At 44.7% G+C, this 18,190-nt stretch overlaps 1 protein-coding gene across 1 annotated transcript in view; it reads left to right on the top strand.

Annotated features, from left to right (window-relative positions):
- Positions 1-18,190, top strand: part of LOC121003184 (glutathione S-transferase P 2-like) — a 62,382-nt gene that overhangs the window by 23,278 nt on the left and 20,914 nt on the right. The window contains exon 3 of the mRNA XM_040434822.1: positions 10,211-10,323. Coding sequence (XP_040290756.1) covers positions 10,211-10,323 — 113 coding nt within the window. The remainder of the gene's footprint in view (positions 1-10,210; positions 10,324-18,190) is intronic.

The following is an 18,190-nucleotide window of genomic DNA, read 5'->3' as shown; positions in this document are numbered from 1 at the left end:
TCAGCACTAGCTGCCGCTGACACTTAAAATTACCTCACCGAGGCCTTCCTACATACCTCCCCCCTTTGTTCAACCCTGAGGGGGTGAACACCTGCCAGACAGTGTATCCGGGACAGGGCATCTGCATTACCCTGTAACCTGCCTGCCCTATGTTCCACGGAAAACTAAAAGTTCTGTAGAGACAAAAACCACCTGGTGACCCGAGCATTCCTCTCTTTGGCTTGGCTCATTCACTTGAGAGGGGAGTGGTCGGTCACCAGACGGAACTTTCTTCCCAACAGGTAATAGAGGAGAGACTCGAGTGCCCACTTGATGGCCAGGCACTCTTTCTCCACTATACTGTACATAGTCTCGGCTGGGGTAAGTTTAAGGCTCAGGAAAACAACGGGATGCTCCTCCCCATTGATGTCCTTAGAGAGTACAGCTCCGAGGCCCACTTCAGAGGCATCTGTCTGTACCAAAAACTCCCTCTTGAAGTCGGGCGTAATCAACACCGGGGACCCACACAGGGCCGACTTCAGAGCGGAGAAAGCCTTTTCCGCCTGCTCATTCCATTGAACCGTCACTGACTTGTGTCCCTTCAAAAGGCCTGTCAAAGGTGCAGTGACTATAGCAAAGTGGGGGACAAACCTCACATAATATCCCACCATTCCCAGAAACTACTTTACTTGCCGAGTTGTGACCGGTCGTGGCAAATTCCGAATTGCCTCAATTTTGCTTACCTGAGGTTTAACCCCTTAAGGACACATGACGTACCGGTACGGCATGTTTCCCGAGTCCTTAAGGACACTTGACGTACCGGTACGTCATGTATTGTTCCGATCACCGCCTCCCGGCGGGCGGTGATCGGAACAAGGTGCCTGCTCAAATCATTGAGCAGGCACCTCGGCTAAATGCGCGGGGGGGTCCCGTGACCCCCCGTGTCGGCGATCGCAGCAAACCGCAGGTCAATTCAGACCTGCGGTCTGCTGCGCTTTCTGCAGTTTCTGATCCCTGCAATCCCTGATCCCCCGCCCGCCTCCTCTTGAATATTCATTGGTGTCCAGTGGTTATACCAGAGTGTCAGCACATTGCTAACACTCTGGTATAAACAGCTGACATCTGTGCTGTGATGTCAGCCGTTTAACCCTTTCCATACCGCGGTCCATACGGACCGCTGTATGGAAGAGCAGAGGTTAACAGTCAGGGAGCTCCCTCTCCCATCGGGGGGCTGCTGTGCCTTTGCAGCCCCCAGACAGGATCGGGTCACAGAGGGAGGGAGCCCCCCTCCTTCCCCGTCTGTCAGTTGTGGCAGACGGGGAATGTTCCCATGGTAACAGGACGCCTTCTCAGGCATCCTGCTGTCCATGGTGCTGAACAGATCTGTGCCAAAGGCATAGATCTGTTCAGACAAAGTGTAAGTAAAATACAGTACAATACACTATATAGTGTACTGTACTGTATTATACAGACATCAGACCCACTGGATCTTCAAGAACCAAGTGGGTCTGGGTCAAAAAAATGTAAAATAAAGTGAATAAAGTAAAGATAAAAAAAACACATTTATCACTGAATAAAAAAAAAATAATAATTAAATACACTACACATATAAGGTATCGCTGCGTCCGTAACGACCTGATCTATAAAACGGTCATGTTACTTTCCCCGCATGGTGAACGCCATAAAAATCAAAAAATAAAAACTATGAGGAAATTGAAATTTTGTCCACCTTACTTCCCAAAAAAGGTAATAAAAGTGATCAAAAAAGTTGCATGTACGCCAAAATGGTACCAATCAAACCGTCATCTCATCCCGCAAAAATCATACCCTACCCAAGATAATCGCCCAAAAACTCAAAAAATTATGGCTCTTAGACTATGGAAACACTAAAACATGATTTCTTTTGTTTAAAAAATGAAATCATTGTGTAAAACTTACATAAATAAAAAAAAGTATACATATTAGGTATCGCCGCGTCCGTATCGACTGGCTATATAAAAATATCACATGACCTAACCCCTCAGATGACCACCGTAAAAAATAAAAATAAAAACGGTGTAAAAAAAAGCCATTTTTTGTCATCTTACGTCACAAACAGTGTAATAGCAAGCGATCAAAAAGTCATATGCACCCAAAAATAGTGCTAATCAAACCGTCATCTCATCCCACAAAATATGAGACCCTACCTAAGATAATCGCCCAAAAACTGAAAAAACTATGGCTCTCAGACTATGGAGACACAAAACATGATTTCTTTTGTTTAAAAAAAATGAAATCATTGTGTAAAACTTACATAAATAAAAAAATTGGATACATATTAGTTATCACCGCGTCCATGACAACCTGCTCTATAAAAATACCACATGATCTAACCTGTCAGATGAATGTGGTAAATAACAAAAAAAAACGGTGCCAAAAAAGCTATTTCTTGTTACCTTGCCTCACAAAAAGTGTAATATAGAGCAACCAAAAATGATATGTACCCTAAACTAGTACCAACAAAACTGCCACCCTATCGCGTAGTTTCTAAAATGGGGTCACTTTTTTGGAGTTTCTACTCTAGGGGTGCATCGGCGCGGCTTCAAATGGGACATGGTGTCAAAAAACCAGTCCAGCAAAATCTGCCTTCCAAAAACTGTATGGCATTCCTTTCCTTCTGCGCCCTGCCCTGTGCCCGTACAGCAGTTTACGACCACATATGGGGTGTTTCTGTAAACTACAGAATCAGGGCCATAAATAATGAGTTTTGATTGGCTGTTAACCCTTGCTTTGTAACTGGAAAAAAAATATTAAAATGGAAAATCTGCCAAAAAAGTGAAATTTTTAAATTGTATCTCTATTTTCCATTAAATCTTGTGCAACACCTAAAGGGTTAACAAAGTTTGTAAAATCAGTTTTGAATACCTTGAGGGGTGTAGTTTCTTAGATGGGGTCACTTTTATGGAGTTTCTACTCTAGGGGTGCATCAGGGGGGCTTCAAATGGGACATGTTGTCAAAAAAAAACTGTCCAGCAAAATCTGCTAGGGTCACATCTGTCTCCCAGGTATCGGTAACTTTCGTATACGGCCATAGTGCCGGGAAACCGGAGAAGTCTCTCCCAATTATGAGTTCATACTGTAATTTTGTGGCTGTAGCCATAGTTGGTGTCCATGGGTTCACCCCGATGGGGACAGTCGGCCCTTATGTGTCCAGGCTCCTGACATAGCCAGCAGACCACCGGGGCTGGGTGTACAGGGGGTATGTCCCGGGTGGGTTTGGCTGGCACCGGCCGTCAGGTCTGGGGTGGAGATTTCCAGGGTTTGACTGGCCCCCTCCCAGAAGAACTCCCCTGTAGATTTCTGGTGGCCTTGTAGCTCTCCACCAGGTCAACCATCTCCAAGGCATTACCCAGAGACACCTATCTGATCCAGTGCTGGAGGGGGTAAGGCAAAGCCCTCCAGAACACATAGCAGTGGGGGTCAGTACATCAGGCTGCAGCCATTTTTGCAAACAGTGTAACAGGTCATAATACTGCGATCTGGCGGGTTCAGCCAGGTTCAATTCCCACTGATGCACTCTCTAGGCTCAGACCAACACATTCACCCCCAGTCTCGCCAGGATCTTTCACGGTCTGGTAGTCGGCCACTTGATCATCGGGGAGATCTAAAAACACTTGCTGAGGTCCAGATGCCAGAAAAAGAGCGACAACCTCAGCCCACTGGTCTCAGGGTAACTTTTCCCTCACGGCTCAGGGATGCTCCTGCCACTTGCAATGCCATCACATGTTGCAATAGCAGCTGATTAGTTTCCTGCTGCTGCTTGTTAGCCTCCTGCTGCTGCAAGTTAGCCTCCACAAGGGCCTTCGCGACCGCCTCTATTTTGTCGAGGGACACGGGTCGTAACCTTGCCGGCTTAATGTAGGACATGCACTTGTGCTGGGGAAAACAAAAACTTTTCGGCCTTTCGGGGATTCGCTCTGGTAGGCAGATTAGCGGATGCAGTACAGAGGCATAAACAAAGTCTTTGACTTAACCACTTAAGGACCACAGGTTTATACCCTCCTAGTGACCAGGCCCTTTTTTACAAATCGGCACTCCACAACTTTAGCGGTTTATTGCTCGGTCATGCAACTTACCACCTGTCATGTTTCCTGAGGTTCTACAATGGCCAGACAGTACAAACACCCCACAAATGACCCCATTTCGGAAAGTAGACACCCTAAGGTATTCGCTGATGGGCATAGTGAGTTCATAGAACTTTTTATTTTTTGTCACAAGTTAGCGGAAAATGATGATTTTTTATTTTTTTTACTTACAAAGTCTCATATTCCACTAACTTGTGACAAAAAATAAAAACTTCTATGAACTCACTATGCCCATCAGCGAATACCTTGGGGTGCCTTCTTTACAAAATGGGGTCACTTGTGGGGTAGTTATACTGCCCTGGCATTCTAGGGGCCCGAATGTGTGGTAAGTAGTTTGAAATCAAAATCTGTAAAAAATGGCCGGTGAAATCCGAAAGGTGCTCTTTGGAATGTGGGCCCCTTTGTCCACCTAGGCTGCAAAAAAGTGTCACACATCTGGCATCTCCGTACTCAGGAGAAGTTGGGCAATGTGTTTTGGGGTGTTATTTTACATATACCCATGCTGGGTGAGATAAATATCTTGGTCAATGCCAACTTTGTATAAAAAAATGGGAAAAGTTGTCTTTTGCCAAGATATTTCTCTCACCCAGCATGGGTATATGTAAAATGACACCCCAAAACACATTGCCCAACTTCTCCTGAGTACGGAGATACCACATGTGTGACACTTTTTTGCAGCCTAGGTGGGAAAAGGGGCCCACATTCCAAAGAGCACCTTTCGGATTTCACCGGCCATTTTTTACAGATTTAGATTTCAAACTACTTACCACACATTTGGGCCCCTAGAATGCCAGGGCAGTATAACTACCCCACAAGTGACCCCATTTTGGAAAGAAGACACCCCAAGGTATTCCGTGAGGGGCATGGCGAGTTCCTAGAATTTTTTATTTTTTGTCACAAGTTAGCGGAAAATGAGACTTAGTAAGAAAAAAAAAATCATCATTTTCCGCTAACTTGTGACAAAAAATAAAAAATTCTAGGAACTTGCCATGCCCCTCACGGGATACCTTGGGGTGTCTTCTTTCCAAAATGGGGTCACTTGTGGGGTAGTTATACTGCCCTGGCATTCTAGGGGCCCTAATGTGTGGTAAGTAGGTAAATGACCTGTGAAATCCGAAAGGTGCTCTTTGGAATGTGGGCCCCTTTGCCCACCTAGGCTGATAAATATCTCGGCAAAAGACAACTTTTCCCATTTTTTATACAAAGTTGGCATTTGACCAAGATATTTCTCTCACCCAGCATGGGTATATGTAAAATGACACCCCAAAACACATTGCCCAACTTCTCCTGAGTACGGCGATACCAGATGTGTGACACTTTTTTGCAGCCTAGATGCGCAAAGGGGCCCACATTCCTTTTATGAGGGCATTTTTAGACATTTGGATCCCAGACTTCTTCTCACGCTTTAGGGCCCCTAAAATGCCAGGGCAGTATAAATACCCCACATGTGACCCCATTTTGGAAAGAAGACACCCCAAGGTATTCAATGAGGGGCATGCGAGTTCATAGAATTTTATTTTTTTTGGCACAAGTTAGCGGAAATTGATTTTTTTTTTTTTTCTCACAAAGTCTCCCTTTCCGCTAACTTGGGACAAAAATTTCAATCTTTCATGGACTCAATATGCCCCTCAGCGAATACCTTGGGGTGTCTTCTTTCCGAAATGGGGTCACATGTGGGGTATTTATACTGCCCTGGCATTCTAGGGGCCCTAAAGCGTGAGAAGAAGTCTGGAATAAAAATGTCTAAAAAAATTTACGCATTTGGATTCCGTGAGGGGTATGGTGAGTTCATGTGAGATTTTATTTTTTGACACAAGTTAGTGGAATATGAGACTTTGTAAGAAAAATAAATAAATTTCCGCTAACTTGGGCCAAAAAAATGTCTGAATGGAGCCTTACAGGGGAGTGATCAATGACAGGGGCGTGATCAATGACAGGGGGGTGATCAGGGAGTCTATATGGGGTGATCACCCCCCTGTCATTGATCACCCCCCTGTCAGGCTCCATTCAGATGTCCGTATGTGTTTTGCGGATCCAATCCATGTATCCGTGGATCCGTAAAAAACATACGGACATCTGAATGCAGCCTTACAGGGGGGTGATCAATGACAGGGGGGTGATCAATGACAGGGGGGGTGATCAGGGAGTCTATATGGGGTGATCACCCCCCTGTCATTGATCACCCCCCTGTCAGGCTCCATTCAGATGTCCGTATGTGTTTTGCGGATCCGATCCATGTATCAGTGGATCCGTAAAAATCATACGGACGTCTGAATGGAGCCTTACAAGGGGGTGATCAATGACAGGGGGGTGATCAGGGAGTCTATATGGGGTGATCACCCCCCTGTAAGGCTCCATTCAGACGTCTGTATGTGTTTTGCGGATCCGATCCATGTATCCTCTGGTGGTTGATCCAAACAAAAGGGACCACCAGAGGACCAGGTAGCAGGTATATTAGACGCTGTTATCAAAACAGCGTCTAATATACCTGTTAGGGGTTAAAAAAATCACATCTCCAGCCTGCCAGTGATCGATCGCCGCTGGCAGGCTGAAGATCCACTCGCTTAACTTCCGATCCTGTGAACGCGCGCGCCTGTGTGCGCGCGTTCACAGGAAATCTCGGCTCACGCGAGATGACGCCAATCGGCGTTAGCGTAGCCTGGGAGAGCCGCCGCAATGACGCCTTTCGGCGTTACATGTGCGGCAAGCGGTTAAACAGTGCAGTGTTTATTCACACATAAACAAAAATGACAGTTTGTCGTCTTGGTGTTCATTCACACCATGGCAAGTCCACAGAACAAAAAGCATTCACCTTGTCAGTGGTTTTGGCAGTAGCAATCCACAACAGGCATTAAGGGCATGCTTCCCAGCAATGTGGCTCTCAGCCCTTTAGTACGGCACACATCATGCAGATCCCAAAACCACAGAGACTCCACAGATTCACTGTGAAATGGAGGATAATCCACACCCAGCTGAGACTGCTGGCTGGGTTTTATATCCCTAACCAAAACCCGGCCTGGAGCGTGGGGAACAGCCACCCACCCTGCACTTTGGCTGCTCCCAGTAAGAGCTGGCTTGGATCCGCTTTACAGCCACACTAAATAACCAATAGTGTCAGTGAGCACTAGCTGACACTTAAAATTACCGGGTCTTACCTCACCGAGGCCAGGAACCTCGGTGACACATATCTTCCGTCAATGACGGCCCCTTGTGCTTTCCTACATCAGCTAATTAATTCATACCCCCTGAGCAAAGGGTACCTGAGATTGGGACTTTGTGGTTTTTATAAGCTGTAAGCCATAATCATCCAAATTATAACAAATAAAGGCTTGAAATATCTCGCTTTGCATGTAATAAGTCTATCTCATATATTAGTTTCACCTTTTAAGTTGCATTACTGAAATAAATGAACTTTGCACGATATTCTAATTTTTCGAGTTTCACCTGTATACGCATACATTAGCACATCTGCATATCGGTATATACAGGGAGTGCAGAATTATTAGGCAAGTTGTATTTTTGAGGATTAATTTTATTATTGAACAACAACCATGTTCTCAATGAACCCAAAAAACTCATTAATATCAAAGCTGAATATTTTTGGAAGTAGTTTTTAGTTTGTTTTTAGTTTTAGCTATTTTAGGGGGATATATGTGTGTGCAGGTGACTATTACTGTGCATAATTATTAGGCAACTTAACAAAAAACAAATATATACCCATTTCAATTATTTATTTTTACCAGTGAAACCAATGTAACATCTCAACATTCACAAATATACATTTCTGACATTCAAAAACAAAACAAAAACAAATCAGTGACCAATATAGCCACCTTTCTTTGCAAGGACACTCAAAAGCCTGCCATCCATGGATTCTGTCAGTGTTTTGATCTGTTCACCATCAACATTGTGTGCACCAGCAACCACAGCCTCCCAGACACTGTTCAGAGAGGTGTACTGTTTTCCCTCCTTGTAAATCTCACATTTGATGATGGACCACAGGTTCTCAATGGGGTTCAGATCAGGTGAACAAGGAGGCCATGTCATTAGATTTTCTTCTTTTATACCCTTTCTTGCCAGCCACGCTGTGGAGTACTTGGACGCGTGTGATGGAGCATTGTCCTGCATGAAAATCATGTTTTTCTTGAAGGATGCAGACTTCTTCCTGTACCACTGCTTGAAGAAGGTGTCTTCCAGAAACTGGCAGTAGGACTGGGAGTTGAGCTTGACTCCATCCTCAACCCGAAAAGGCCCCACAAGCTCATCTTTGATGATACCAGCCCAAACCAGTACTCCACCTCCACCTTGCTGGCGTCTGAGTCGGACTGGAGCTCTCTGCCCTTTACCAATCCAGCCACGGGCCCATCCATCTGGCCCATCAAGACTCACTCTCATTTCATCAGTCCATAAAACCTTAGAAAAATCAGTCTTGAGATATTTCTTGGCCCAGTCTTGACGTTTCAGCTTGTGTGTCTTGTTCAGTGGTGGTCGTCTTTCAGCCTTTCTTACCTTGGCCATGTCTCTGAGTATTGCACACCTTGTGCTTTTGGGCACTCCAGTGATGTTGCAGCTCTGAAATATGGCCAAACTGGTGGCAAGTGGCATCTTGGCAGCTGCACGCTTGACTTTTCTCAGTTCATGGGCAGTTATTTTGCGCCTTGGTTTTTCCACACGCTTCTTGCGACCCTGTTGACTATTTTGAATGAAACGCTTGATTGTTCGATGATCACGCTTCAGAAGCTTTGCAATTTTAAGAGTGCTGCATCCCTCTGCAAGATATCTCACTATTTTTGACTTTTCTGAGCCTGTCAAGTCCTTCTTTTGACCCATTTTGCCAAAGGAAAGGAAGTTGCCTAATAATTATGCACTGCTGATATAGGGTGTTGATGTCATTAGACCACACCCCTTCTCATTACAGAGATGCACATCACCTAATATGCTTAATTGGTAGTAGGCTTTCGAGCCTATACAGCTTGGAGTAAGACAACATGCATAAAGAGGATGATGTGGTCAAAATACTCATTTGCCTAATAATTCTGCACGCAGTGTATGTATACATCAGTACATCTGTATATTTGTTCATAGTACATCTGTATATTTGCTCTCTGTATAGCAATATAAACACCTGTATACTTAACATATTTGTACATAATCTGTACATAACTATTCCTACCTTCTACCCTACCCTTATCTGTATATAACTTGTTTTTATTGCACTTGCTGCTCTTTGCACTTCTGATTAGATGCAAACTGTATCTCGTTACTCTGTATTTATACATGTGTAATAACAATAAAGTTGAATCAAATCAAAATCAAAAACGGAATCAGTAATTTAACAGATGAAGTATGAATGGTGCAGCAGATAGAGTAGAAAAATGCACCTATATATTACACTGCCTGTTGACAATGAGTATGCTGCACTGTACGTCTATGTATAACTAAACTGATTAATTATTAATGGCTTAGCAGATTAACTAGGTGCACGCTCCTGTATATAAGACCGACTGTTGAGAGTCTGGTGGATAGTCAGTCTATGTATAACATCACAGATCAAGAATGAATGGCACAGCAGTAGAACAAGATGCACAGATGTAGTCTTCCTATGCTCTACCTACAGTGTCCAAAAACTCTCCCTACAATCTCCCTACACTGTACCTGCACTGTCCCTATCCAATATTCTACAATTAAAAGATTGCTAAAACACTGTCCCTAGCACTTGCCACGTCTCTCCCTATGCTTAGCTCACAGTAAAATGGCAGAGACCGAGCGGGGTTAGGCTTTTTATAGGGCTGTGACATCACATGGAAATGCTATATGCTGATTGGCTGGCTGCATGTCATTATGGGTCATATCTCCTTCCCAGGCTAATTACTTTCACTTTGTAACATGTTTAGCCGCCATTTTAGGAAAAAATTTATTTGCTACAACGAAGCGAGAAGAAATTCGTGGTGAATCAAAGTTTTCCTGAAATTCGTATTATTCAATTAGTTTCACTTTGATTCGCTCAATACTACCTGTAACCATCAACCAAAAGTAAATAGTCTCTGCTTTTACCCAACACATTGCTGGCAGCAGTTATAATGCTAAACTCTTCTGTGTTTTCCTAGGGAGAGCTGAGGCAATACGGCTGCTGCTTGGAGATCAAGGTGTCTCATGGACTGATGATGAGGTGGAGATGCAGGATTGGGCTGCAGGGATAAGAGATCTGAAGAAAAATGCAGTGAGAAAACTCTTGGTCTTGATCTTATTTAGTTAGAGCATGCAGTTGATGCAGATAACCTGTGGTGTGTGAAGCATATACCTAAGACTTCTTATGCACTAAATCCCTTTTGTGTGAAAATGGTTGCAGAAGCAAACCTTGTGTGTGAAAATGGTTGCAGAAGCAATTTTACTGAAAAGATATAGTATCAGAACCAAACCTATCTACAGGGTGGGCCATTTATATGGATACACCTTAATAAAATGGGAATGGTTGGTGATATTAACTTCCTGTTTGTAGCACATTAGTATATGTGAGGGGGGAAACTTTTCAAGATGGGTGATGACCATGGCGGCCATTTTGAAGTCGGCCATTTTGAATCCAACTTTAGTTTTTTCAATAGGAAGAGGGTCATGTGACACATCAAACTTATTGGGAATTTCACAAGAAAAACAATGGTGTGCTTGGTTTTAACGTAACTTTATTCTTTCATGAGTTATTTACAAGTTTCTGACCACTTATAAAATGTGTTCAATGTGCTGCCCATTGTGTTGGATTGTCAATGCAACCCTCTTCTCCCACTCTTCACACACTGATAGCAATACCGCAGGAGAAATGCTAGCACAGGCTTCCACTATCCGTAGTTTCAGGTGCTGCACATCTCGTATCATCTGAAGGCAATCATCTATGCTGTGAAGATACGAGATGTGCAGCACCTGAAACTACGGATACTGGAAGCCTGTGCTAGCATTTCTCCTGCGGTGTTGCTATCAGTGTGTTGCTATCAGTGTGTGAAGTCACTTTGTGAGGCTTACATAATAGAAACCACCCAAAAATAACCCCATTTTACAAACTACACCCCTCAAGGTATTCAAAACTGATTTTACAAACGTTGTTAACTCTTTAGGTGTTCCACAAGAGTTAATGGAGAATAGAGATAAAATTTCAAGATTTCACTTTTTTGGCAGATTTTCCATTTTAATCAATTTTTTCCAGTTACAAAGCAAGAGTTAACAGCCAAACAAAACTCAATATTTATGGCCCTGATTCTTTAGTTTACAGAAACACCCCATATTTGGTCATAAACTGCTGTACGAGCACACGGCAGGGGGCGCAGAAGGAAAGGAATGCCATACAGTTTTTGGAAGGCAGATTTTTCTGGACTGGTTTTTTGACACCATGTCCCATTTGAAGCCACCCTAATGCAACCCTAGAGTAAAAACTCCAAAAAAGTGACCCCATTTTAGAAACTTCACCCCTAAAAGGTATACAAAACTGATTTTACAAACTTTGCTAACTCTTTAGGTGGAACACAAGAATTAATGGAAAATAGAGATGACATTTCAGAATTTTACTTTTTTGGCAGAATTTCCATTTGAATCCATTTTTTCCATTTGCAAAGCAACAGCCAAACAAAACTCAATATTTATTACCCTGATTCTGTAGTTTACAGAAACACCTCATATGTGGTCGGAAACTGCTGTACGGACACACGGCATTGGGCAGAAGGAAAGGAACGCCATACGGTTTTTGGAAGGCAGATTTTGCTGGGCTGTTTTTTTGACACCATGTCCCATTTGAAGCCCCCCTGATGCAGGGCCGTCTTTTCCAATGGGCACGCTGGGCAGTTGCCCGGGGGCCCCACTTGCCTGGGGGCCCGCCTGCCCAGTGAACCCACCACCCGCGGGAACGGCCGCCTAACACACACAGGTTGCCCCCCCAGTTGAATACTAATGAGCGCTTCCATTATGGAAGCGCTCATTAGAACCGAGAGACCAGGAAGTGGTGAACGCTCTGTACTCACCACTTCCTGGTCCTCGGCTGTCGGCTGTGCAGGGCTGCGCACAGCGTGAGGGCGCTCTGTGACCTCACGCTGTGCGCGCCAGTTCAGAGCACAGAGTCGACTGAGGAGAGGCAGGCGGCGTCCAGGAGCAGGAGAGGTAAGTGATTTTTTATTTTATAAGAAAATGTGGCTGCTGGGGGCATAAGGGGGCTAATGGAGAGGCATATGGGGGCTAATGGAGAGGCATATGGGGGCTAATGGAGAGGCATATGGGGGGCTAATGGAGAGGCATATGGGGGGCTAATGGAGAGAGGCATATGGGGGGCTAATGGAGAGAGGCATATGGGGGGCTAATGGAGAGGCATATGGGGGCTAATGGAGAGGCATATGGGGGCTAATGAGGCATATGGGGGCTAATGGAGAGGCATATGGGGGCTAATGGAGAGGCATATGGGGGCTAATGAGGCATATGGGGGCTAATGGAGAGGCATATGGGGGCTAATGGAGAGGCATATGGGGGCTAATGAGGCATATGGGGGCTAATGGAGAGGCATATGGGGGCTAATGGAGAGGCATATGGGGGCTAATGAGGCATATGGGGGCTAATGGAGAGGCATATGGGGGCTAATGGAGAGGCATATGGGGGCTAATGAGGCATATGGGGGCTAATGGAGAGGCATATGGGGGCTAATGAGGCATATGGGGGCTAATGGAGAGGCATATGGGGGCTAATGGAGAGGCATATGGGGGCTAATGGAGAGGCATATGGGGGCTAATGGAGAGGCATATGGGGGCTAATGGAGAGGCATATGGGGGCTAATGGAGAGGCATATGGGGGCTAATGGAGAGGCATATGGGGGCTAATGGAGAGGCATATGGGGGCTAATGAGGCATATGGGGGCTAATGGAGAGGCATATGGGGGCTAATGGAGAGGCATATGGGGGCTAATGAGGCATATGGGGGCTAATGGAGAGGCATATGGGGGCTAATGAGGCATATGGGGGCTAATGGAGAGGCATATGGGGGCTAATGGAGAGGCATATGGGGGCTAATGGAGAGGCATATGGGGGCTAATGGAGAGGCATATGGGGGCTAATGGAGAGGCATATGGGGGCTAATGGAGAGGCATATGGGGGCTAATGAGGCATATGGGGGCTAATGGAGAGGCATATGGGGGCTAATGGAGAGGCATATGGGGGCTAATGAGGCATATGGGGGCTAATGGAGAGGCATATGGGGGCTAATGGAGAGGCATATGGGGGCTAATGAGGCATATGGGGGCTAATGGAGAGGCATATGGGGGCTAATGAGGCATATGGGGGCTAATGGAGAGGCATATGGGGGCTAATGGAGAGGCATATGGGGGCTAATGAGGCATATGGGGGCTAATGGAGAGGCATATGGGGGCTAATGGAGAGGCATATGGGGGCTAATGAGGCATATGGGGGCTAATGGAGAGGCATATGGGGGCTAATGGAGAGGCATATGGGGGCTAATGGAGAGGCATATGGGGGCTAATGGAGAGGCATATGGGGGCTAATGGAGAGGCATATGGGGGCTAATGGAGAGGCATATGGGGGCTAATGGAGAGGCATATGGGGGCTAATGAGGCATATGGGGGCTAATGAGGCATATGGGGGCTAATGGAGAGGCATATGGGGGCTAATGAGGCATATGGGGGCTAATGGAGAGGCATATGGGGGCTAATGGAGAGGCATATGGGGGCTAATGGAGAGGCATATGGGGGCTAATGATGAGAGGCATATGGGGGCTAATGATGAGGCATATGGGGGCTAATGATGAGGCATATGGGGGCTAATGATGAGAGGCAGCATATGGGGGCTAATGAGAGGCATAATAACACTGTCATCCACAGATGCCCCCATAACAGTGTGTCTTCCACAGATCCACCATAACAGTGCGCCTGCGCACTGACGAGAGACAGAAAGAAGGGGAAAGAATCCGCGGAAGCGAGCAGAGGACGGCACAGCAGACGACTGAACAGCTTCTTTTGTAAGTAAATAGTTTTATTATAAATGTATCCCTGCAGACCGCAATTCTCTCATATTTTGTAATCTTATTTATATATACTTATTTTGTTTTTGCCCCCCCATTTTTGACTGTGGTATCTTTGTGCCCCCCCTATATATTATTCCTATATTAAACACTGATTTTGTTGAAAGTACCAATAAATATCGCCTTATTGATAATTTGCATTTTTATTCTAGTGCGTGATTGTGTAGACAGGGCCCCAGTGCACTGTATTGCCCGGGGGCCTATAATGCTCTTAAGATGGCACTGCCCTGATGCACCCCTAGAGTAGAAACTCCCAAAAAAGTGACCCCATTTTGGAAACTATGGGACAAGGTGGCAGTTTTGTTGGTACTGTTTTAGAGTACATATGATTTTTGGTTGCCCTATATTACACTTTTTGTGAGGCAAGGTAACAAGAAATAGCTATTTTGGCAACGTTTTTATTTTTTGTTATTTACAACATTCATCTGACAGGTTACATCATGTGGTATTTTTATAGAGCAGGTTGTTACGGACGCGACAATACCAAATATGACTTTTTTTGGTTGTTTGTTTAAGTTTTACATAACAAAGCATCTTTGAAAAAATTATATTTTTTAGTGTCTCCACTTTCTGAAAGCCGTAGTTTTTTTTTTTTTTTGGGGCGAATGTCTTGTGTAGGGGCTCATTTTTTTGGGGATGAGATGATAGTTTGATTGGTACTATTATAGGGTGCATATGACTTTTTGATCCCTTGCTATTACACTTTTTGTGATGTAAGGTGACAAAAAAATTGCTTTTTTACAGTATTCACCTGAGGTGTTAGGTCATGTCATATTTTTATAGAGCAGGTTTCTACGGGTGCGGCGATACCTAATATGTCTAAATTTTTTATTTATGTAAGTTTTACACAATGATTTCATTTTTGAAACAAAAAAATCATGTAGTGTCTTCATAGTCTGAGAGCCATAGTTTTTTCAGTTTTTGGCGATTATCTTAGGTAGGGTATGATTTTTGCGGGATGAGATGACGGTTTGATTGGCACTATTTTGGGGTGCATATGATTTTTTGATCACTTGCTATCACACTTTTTGTGATGTAAGGTGACAAAAAATGTATTTTTTTACACCGTTTTTATTTTTTAAAAATTACGGTGTTCACCTGAGGGGTTAAGTCATGTGATATTTTTATAGAGCAGGTTCTTTTGGAAGCGGCGATACCTAATATGTATACTTTTTTCTATTTACTTAAGTTTTACAAATAACAGCATTTTTAAAAACCAAAAAAACTATGTTTTAGTGTCTCCATATTCTGAGCCATAGTTTATTTTTATTTTTTGGGCGATTGCCTTAGGTAGGGGCTCATTTTTTGCGTGATTAGGTGACGGTTCAATTGGTGCTATTTTGGCCGGCATATGCCTTTTTGATCGCTTGGTGTTGTACTTTTAGTGATGTAAGGTGACAATTTTTTTTTTTTATTTAGCACCATTTTTTTTTATAGAGCCAGTCATTACGGTTGCGGCGATACCTACTATGTCTACTTTTCTTTTTTTCCCTATTTTTTACAATCAATGTGTTACTTCATTTGGGGAAAATTACTTTTTTTTTTTCTTTTACTTTCAACTTTTTTTCACTTTATTTTTTGTCCCACTTTGGGACTTCAACTTTTGGGGGTCTGATCCCCTTTACAATGCATTACAATACTTCTGTATTGGAATGCATTGGCTGTATGTGTAACACAGTGTGTATTACTCATACAGCTTCCTGCCTGTGAGATCCAGGGGGCTGGATCTCACAGGCTCTCCACCGGAAGGCAGCCCGATTCCTAAGGAAGGCTTCGGGCTGCCTTCCATGCCATCAGGTCTCCATCACAGCAGCACAGGGACCCGATGGCAGCTCCGATCCCCGCCCGACATCACACGTGCCGCGGTCAGCGATGACCGCGGCACATGAAGGGATCCCTGCCGCTGATCAGGCGGGCGCAGCTCCTGCACCTGCCCGATCCCCATGGAGTACATGTATGTCATGGGTCTTTAAGTCCCGCAAAGAAATGACGTACATGTACATCATGGGTCCTTAAGGGGTTAAACTGGCCTTCCTAGTGCTCACTCCACCCCCTAGAAAGTGAGTAACTGCAAACCCGAACGGGAGGGAGGGATGGTGGGCGTGTCGGAAGTCAGCGCCGCCCTGCGCTAGCATCACATCACTCACAGTTGATCACTGTGCCCTGGTCTGAGAAATGCTTGTACCCGGGCACAGGATTACAAACACGGACTGTCCGGGTCATTCCTGTATGGGTGGCAACCCTACTTGTGCCCAAACTCCCTCAAGATGGCTCTTCCAGTCCTTGTATACTCCTCCTGACATCAGCAGTGACATCAGAAGGTCTAGCCTCTGCTCTCCATTTGTTATGCAACAGCAACATCTAGTGACCAGATATTGCCACTACTGTCCATGTATATTGTAGATTATAAAAAAAATTTGATTCCTCAGTGATTGATACCTTTTAATGGCTTGCTAAAAGTTAGTCATTTAATCCTTGTAACTGATGACCTATCTTCTGGATAGGTCATCAGCATCTGATCAATGAGGGTTTAACACCCAGGATCCTGCCGATCAGCTATTTGAGAAGGCCCTGGTGGTTCTGTGAGCTCCAAGGTCTTTCTCTGCTTACCCTAGTAGACTAGTGACGTCACAACCACCGGTCACGTGCATTAGGGTAAGCAGCGGGAAGGCCGTGACGATAGGCCCAGGTGTAACTTTCGCACCAAGGCCCACAATAGGATGTTGTCTTATCCCTCTAGCCTCTTGACAGTCATATCTTCCAGTTTTGTCTTCAGTGAGGAACAGAAGTATTTGGACACCCTGCGATTTTGCAAGTTCTCCCACTTAGAAATTATGGAGGGGTCTGAAATTCACATTGTAGGTGCATTCCCACTCTGAGAGACAGAATAATAAAAAAAAATCAGGAAATCACATTGTGTGATTTTTTAATAATTTATTTGTCTTGCACTGCTGAACATAAGTATTTGAACACCTGAGAAAATCAGTGTTAATATTTGGTACAGAAGCCTCTGTTTGCAATTACAGAGGTCAAACATTTCCTGTAGTTCTTAACCAGGTTTGCACACACTGCAACAGGGATCCTCTAGATCTGTCAGGTTTCGGGCTGTTGCTGAGCAACCCGGAGTTTCAGCTCCCTCCAAAGATGTTCTATTGGATTTAGGTCTGGAGACTGGCTAGGCCACTCCAGAACCTTGATATGCTTCTTACAGAGCCACTCCTTGGTTATCCTGGCTATGTGCTTTGGGTCGTTGTCATGTTGGAAGACCCAGCCACAACCCATCATCAATGCTCTGACTGAGGGAAGGAGGTTGTTGCTCAAAATCTCACAATAAATGGCCCCATTCATCCTCTCCTTAATACAGTGCAGTCGTCCTGTCCCCTTCGCAGAAAAGCAGCCCCAAAGCATGATGTTACCACCCCCATGCTTCACAGTAGGGATGGTGTTCTTGGGATGCAACTCATACTTCTTTTTACTCCAAACACGACGAGTGAAATTTAGACCAAAAAGTTCCACTTTGGTCTCATCTGACCACATGACTTTCTCCCATGCCTCCTCTGGATCATCAACATGTTCATTGGCAAACTTCAGACGGGCGTGGACATGTGATAACTTGAACAGGGGAACCTTCCTTGCAATACATGATTTGAAACTATGACAGTGTAGTGTTCTACTGACAGTGACCTTTGAAACTGTGGTCCCAGCTCTCTTCATGTCATTGACCAGCTCCTCCCTTGTAGTTCTGGGCTGATTCCTCACCTTTCTTATCATCAGTGATACCCTACGAGGTGAGATCTTGCATGGAGCCCCAGTCCGAGGGAGACTGACAGTCATCTTTAGCCTCTTCCATTTTATAACAATTGCTCCAACAGTTGATCTATTTTCACCAAGCTGCTTGGCAATTGCCCCGTAGCCCTTTCCAGCCTTGTGGAGGTCCACAATTTTGTCTCTGGTGTCTTTTGACAGCTCTTTGGTCTTGCCCATGGTAGTAGTTGTCGTCTGACTGACTATGGGGCGGACATGTGTCT

This window comes from Bufo bufo, chromosome 6 (genome assembly GCF_905171765.1).
Source record: "Bufo bufo chromosome 6, aBufBuf1.1, whole genome shotgun sequence".
NCBI classification, from domain to species: Eukaryota; Metazoa; Chordata; class Amphibia; order Anura; family Bufonidae; genus Bufo; species Bufo bufo.
This window is presented reverse-complemented; position numbering and strand designations above follow the sequence as displayed.